The sequence below is a fragment of the Triticum urartu genome, chromosome 3 (genome assembly GCF_003073215.2).
Source record: "Triticum urartu cultivar G1812 chromosome 3, Tu2.1, whole genome shotgun sequence".
In the NCBI taxonomy this organism is placed as follows: domain Eukaryota; kingdom Viridiplantae; phylum Streptophyta; class Magnoliopsida; order Poales; family Poaceae; genus Triticum; species Triticum urartu.
The window spans coordinates 705,603,439-705,608,707 of record NC_053024.1 but is presented as its reverse complement, the minus strand read 5'-3'; the positions used below and the strand labels follow the sequence as shown (position 1 = coordinate 705,608,707).

The window sequence follows — 5,269 nt, the reverse complement described above, 5'->3', positions numbered from 1 at the left end:
TATTTAAGAGCCGGGTCAATAAACCAGTCAGAACTCCATGTAGAGTACATACAAAGCAGAATTTAGGAATAGACATGAATCAGTTGTTCGTGCCATAGAATCATCTAAATGCATGACATTCCACTAATAGAATAACATAATTACAATAGAATAAATGATGAAACATGTTCATAAATAGAATATAAGGTTTATATATCAATCATTTGATTTTTTGTGAAGATCCGCTAAAAAATACGAGGTGCTCCTTCTTTGATGTCTAACTATTAGCGGATTCATTCATGAATAATGATTTTTATTCTAGGTGTAACTAAGTTTTTTTTCAATTTTACAGAAACAATATGCTGATTGATTAATGTGACTATACTATATGGTTTGATATGGGGGCTGGTGGATAGAGAGGAGGCTCAATTTATGTATACAAGCAATGTATGTTTATGTTTATAGTTAAGTTGGTCAACTAAACTATGACATGGATTTGTGGAACATGGCTCCACGGGAACCCTTTATGAATAGTAAATTCTTAAGAGAAAATACTACAAAATTAATATTAAAAAACTGAACTTTTTGGAACATACATGGTCGACTGGTATAATCGTGTATCAAGTTTCACGAAGAAATGACATCAATACAATTTCAGACAAAATCAAAGCAAAGCACTATTTGAAGGGATACTAAGATTCCCAGGTGGCATTCTTTCATTGAAACATACATAATCGACTGGTCTACTCACATATGAAGTTTCTGAACTACCACATACCCCGGGTGACATTCCTTCACGAAACTTCGTGCGTGAGTAAAATGATCGACAAGTTTGATACCCCAAAATTTCATATTCTTTTTGTTTTTAGTATTTTTTGAATTTACTATCCACATGGGAGTACGTGAAAATATGTTCACCTTTGTATTTTTGTTACTAGATATTGTAATTTATAGTTTCATACAAGCATACAGTATGGGAAAAAATGGTTAAAATATTTATTAAAAACCATATAAAACATAAAAAAACGCATTTGTACTAGCATCCAGGAAATCTAGCCACTTTTCAATTGTGCGGGTCATCAGTTGATTCATACATCCGACTTTGTAGCACACGATTCTTATTCCCAATACATCCCGACTGAATATGTATCCATTGAATATATTTATGGTATCAACTAAAAAAGAATACATGTATCTGGTATTACTTTGTTGATTTTTTGCTAAATCCTGAACTACAAAGGCTATGGCAGCGAGAGTGTCACCGGTGCTAGGGGAACAATGTCCAATGTCAGCTCCTCCGATCGCAGGGCTTCCATGGTGTGGGTGATGGACGGCCGTATGCTCGGGTCCTGATGCACGCACAAGAGCCCGATGAGTAACATGTGCTCCATCTGTTGACACGCGACATTGGACTCGCCGCTTATCAGCCTCTCATCTGCGGCGTCCAGGATGTCATTCCTATGGTACAAACTCCTTACCCATGATGACAATGGAGGCCTATCATGGAGACACATTGTTGGATCCCTTCCAGAGACCATCTCTAGTAGGACAATGCCAAAACTGTATATGTCTGATTGCCTGTTCCGTTGGCAGGTGTCAAGGAACACAGGGTCTATATATCCATAAGTGCCTTGCAGAACATCTGTGGTCTGTGAACCAGTTTCATGGTGAACAAACCTTGCCAAGCCGAAGTCACCCAACTTCGCACCGTATGAAGACCCAAGGAGCACATTGCTGGACTTGATATCACCGTGCACGATACATTGTTGGCCTTGCTCACAATCTACGTGGAGGTATTGCAGTGCAGAGCCTAGGTCGAGGATGATCTCATACCTGCTTGTAAAAGCATGTAACCATTCATTATGTATCAAGAAAAAATGAAGTTGCATGCAATGGTGTAAATTCTCTTGAGATAGAATTATAATGCGTACCTCTTGGACCATGGTAACCAACTTTTGCCCCTGTGTAGGTGTTGATCGAGGCTACCTTGTGGCAAAAGCTCATACACAAGAAAGAGACGTGTGTACTTGTCGTCCCACCACCAGCATATGAACTCAATCGGGTTCCTCTTGCGATCGTAGCACCAGCCTATCAATTCGACTAGGTGCTTGTGCCTCAGGCCACTGGCAATCCTGAGTTCGTCCTCGAACGCCTTCCTCCCTTCGCCGGATGCTACTGGCCTGAATCTCTTTATGGCCACATGTCTATTTGTCAGTTGGCCCTGATAAACAGAGGCGGAACCTCCTTGCCCAAGCTTGTTCTCCTGTGAGAATTTGTTGGTTGCACGTGCTAGCTTATGATAATCAAAATGTTCAAGGCCTCTGGCGAGAGCTCTGTAATGCTTCTTTCTCGTGCATAGTTGCCGTCGTCGGACGCCGACAAAGATGCACACAATCGCCAAAAAAATGGTAACTGGTCCGGTTGCCTCTACTAGTAGTTTCCACGGAATCTTGGGGTTCCTCCGTGGAGGCGACGGATCCAAGGTGGAGTTGAATGACCAGGACATTATTTGGTGTTGCTCGACAGCCACGCCAGTAGCACCCGAGAAGCCAATGGCCACCACACTAGGCAGCATCTGCCTCAGGTCAACACTTGTGTTGACACGGTAGGTCACGTCGACGATCTGGAGAACAGCAGCAAGGATTTTTGTGTCATTGCTGTAGCTGATGTGGCAAGTCATTGGGAGGTTCGATGTGAGGTTCTTTCCAGGCACGGCCACGTTGGTGTACGCCCGGGAGATGATGGAGTTGACGTCGATGCCCATGTGGCTGTCGCTGTTGTCGGACTCAACGTTCAAGAACGTGTCGAACTCAACCGCCACGACTCGGTTGTCGCCGGTCGCCACCGTGCCGACGCTTTTGTTGAAGAGGCCGAGGTTCCGGCCATTGTCGAGGGGATCGGGAATGCTCGTCGGAGGGTAATGGCCAAGGAAGAAAGTCATGCCATCGCCACTGAGTTCACTGTTTACCTTGATTTCGAAGGTGAAGGAGGTGGTGAACCGGGCCAGCTCTCCGGTGATGGCATCCCACAGCGGCACGGGCTGCGCATACAACGCCCGGCCTACGCTGTTCTGGATGTTTGGACTCCCGCCGGCTTTCGTCAGCTCGATCGTCTGAGACTGGGAGTCGTAGTATGCGTCGCCTTGGAAGCTGAAGTTTTGGGCGTCGTAGCCACCGGGCTGGGAAAAGTTGAAGCTAAAGGAAAGCGAGGTTGCATGCGGCAAGTGCAGAGAACATATCGAGTAGTAGAGTAGCATGAAGATCTGTATTCCGTGGGGAAAGCTCACAGCAGACATTTGCTACGTTGTGTTTGGCAGCTCGTGAACAAACACGCATCATATAGAACTTCCGACCTCGAAATCTTCAAACGTTGCACGCACATGCTGAGTACAGATCGCAATGGCCTCTGGTAATGTCCGTTAAACAGAAGGTACAAGCCATACGACAACGCCGCAACAACTTTCTGCGCTATCTCCTATGTCAGGAAAGAAGGCACTATGTGCTGTCTGACCAAGTCTGGAGCATATGTTATTCCGACGACCAAGTATCCGTCAGTTCGCTAGCTAGCAAGCACGTTTGTGGTGTTTGTTTCTTTTTTTTTCAGTTCAAAACAGGTTTTTACCTTACTTTATAAATATAAATAAAGCACTGGGCCAAATGATACATGGAGTTGATGAAGTCCTCGGAAGCTGAACGTGTTCGTTCCTTTGTTAGAGATTTTTTCTTTTCGAAAAACTTTCAATCTATTCATTTTTATCTTTATCTTTATCTTTATCTAATATTAAAAGACGGAGGCTTTCATAGTTTTCCATACGTCATCTCTTTATATCCGCCGATTAGAGAACTGAGATTCGGCAGCGGAATGAGTTGCTCCCGCGGCTCGCCGGGCGCCCCGGCGGGCAACTCGCCGGACGCCCGTTGCAGCTCCAGCATCCTCCCACCACCACCACCACCGCAACCACCGACGCCGGCTTCGTCCCTTGGCCCCTGCCCTGCCTCCAATGCTGCTGCCGGGTGCCCCGTCGTGCTGCACCGCCCCGCCAGAGTTGACCTCGTTCCCCGTCCAGGTATCGCCTTTCGCTCCCGCGTCGTCGCTGCCTTCCTCTCCGGGGTCCCTTTCGGCGCCGTGGAGTTTCCCTCTTTGTCGGTGCCAGGCACCGTGTGGGTCGTGGTGCCGTTCGTCGCTGACTGCTTTTCTTGCGACGGCGTTGCCTCCCTCCTGTCCTACTTCTTCTGTTCGTCGTCCGAGCGACTGCAGGCGGTCCAAGTTCGGTCGCGTGTGTTCTCGGTCCGCGTTGCTAGCGACGCTGTTGCGCAGTTCCTGGTCACGGTCTCGCCGGGGCTCCTCGTCGCCGTCAACCTTTGCCTCCATGCCTCTCTCCAGGATGTTGTTGCTGACGCAGCGTCGTCCAGTAAATGCGCGGCCCGTGCGCGGCGCCTTTTGCGCCAGTCCGGTGTAAAAGCGGCCAACGCCCCCTGTCGCAGTCGGCTTAAACCGCTGTCAATTCGTTGCCCTGTCCGCGCGGCGCAGCAGGAGCCCCCGCTCCTCCCCTGCCCTCGCCGCTGACCTCTCCCCTCAGTTGCGATTGGTCGGGTCCGAACCCCCACGCCGCTGTCTTGCTCCTGTCTAGAGACGATCGCATACATCCTGTCGCTCACGTGGGTGACACCGCGTGCACCGCGGGAGCGGGCAGTAGTGATGCGCCCCGCTCGGGAGCGGGTGCTTGCATTATTCCTTCCGAACCTGCCTCACCCACCGCCTTCACTGTTGTTCCTGGGGCGGCCAGCCCTTACATGCAGGCTCTTGTCTCGCCAGCTGCCCCCCACAATCACAACCAGCCTCGCCCCCCGCAGCCGCCGCTCTCTCTCAACGGCTGCTTCCGCAGCCTTTCTACCCGCCACTTCGTCAGAGATTGCCGTGACCCCGTCCAGTGCCGTCGGTGCCGGGTGTCCGGCCACCGTGCCTCCTCTCCCCATTGTGCCATGGCCCCCAAGCGCGAAGCTGCCCCCCCCCCTCCGCTCGCGTCCTGCCCCAACCGCGCCGTACGGCAGCCCCCCTGTCGTCGCCAGCCCACTCCCTACCCACGGGCCCGCCCTTCGGCTTCTGCTAGCCGTGCCGCGTCCATCCAGCCCAGGAGGCTGGAGGTGGGGGAGTCGAGCTCGGCCCCCGCTGCGGTGACGGGAACCGGGGTCCCAGCACCTAGTTCCGGCGGGCCGGCTTCCCTATCGCTGCCCCGCCCTCGCGACATCTCCATCACGGGGGTGGTCAGCTCGCCGCCACCGTCCCCGCC

The 5,269-nt window shown here is 50.6% G+C and overlaps 1 protein-coding gene across 1 annotated transcript; it reads right to left on the bottom strand.

Annotated features, from left to right (window-relative positions):
- Positions 1–1,220: 1,220 nt before the first annotated feature.
- Positions 1,221–3,274, bottom strand: LOC125547243 (L-type lectin-domain containing receptor kinase IX.1-like). Its single transcript, XM_048711198.1, has 2 exons — positions 1,911–3,274; positions 1,221–1,812 (listed from the first exon to the last, which is right to left on the bottom strand). The coding sequence occupies exons 1-2, from the start codon at positions 3,272–3,274 to the stop codon at positions 1,221–1,223; spliced, it is 1,956 nt and encodes a 651-aa protein (XP_048567155.1).
- Positions 3,275–5,269: the final 1,995 nt, after the last annotated feature.

Coding starts and splice junctions, on each gene's coding strand:
- LOC125547243 (XM_048711198.1), bottom strand. CDS start 3,274: ATGTCTGCTGTGAGCTTTCCCCACGGAATACAGATCTTCATGCTACTC. Junction 1,813..1,910: donor TGGTTACCATGGTCCAAGAG/GTACGCATTATA, acceptor TTTTACAAGCAG/GTATGAGATCATCCTCGACC.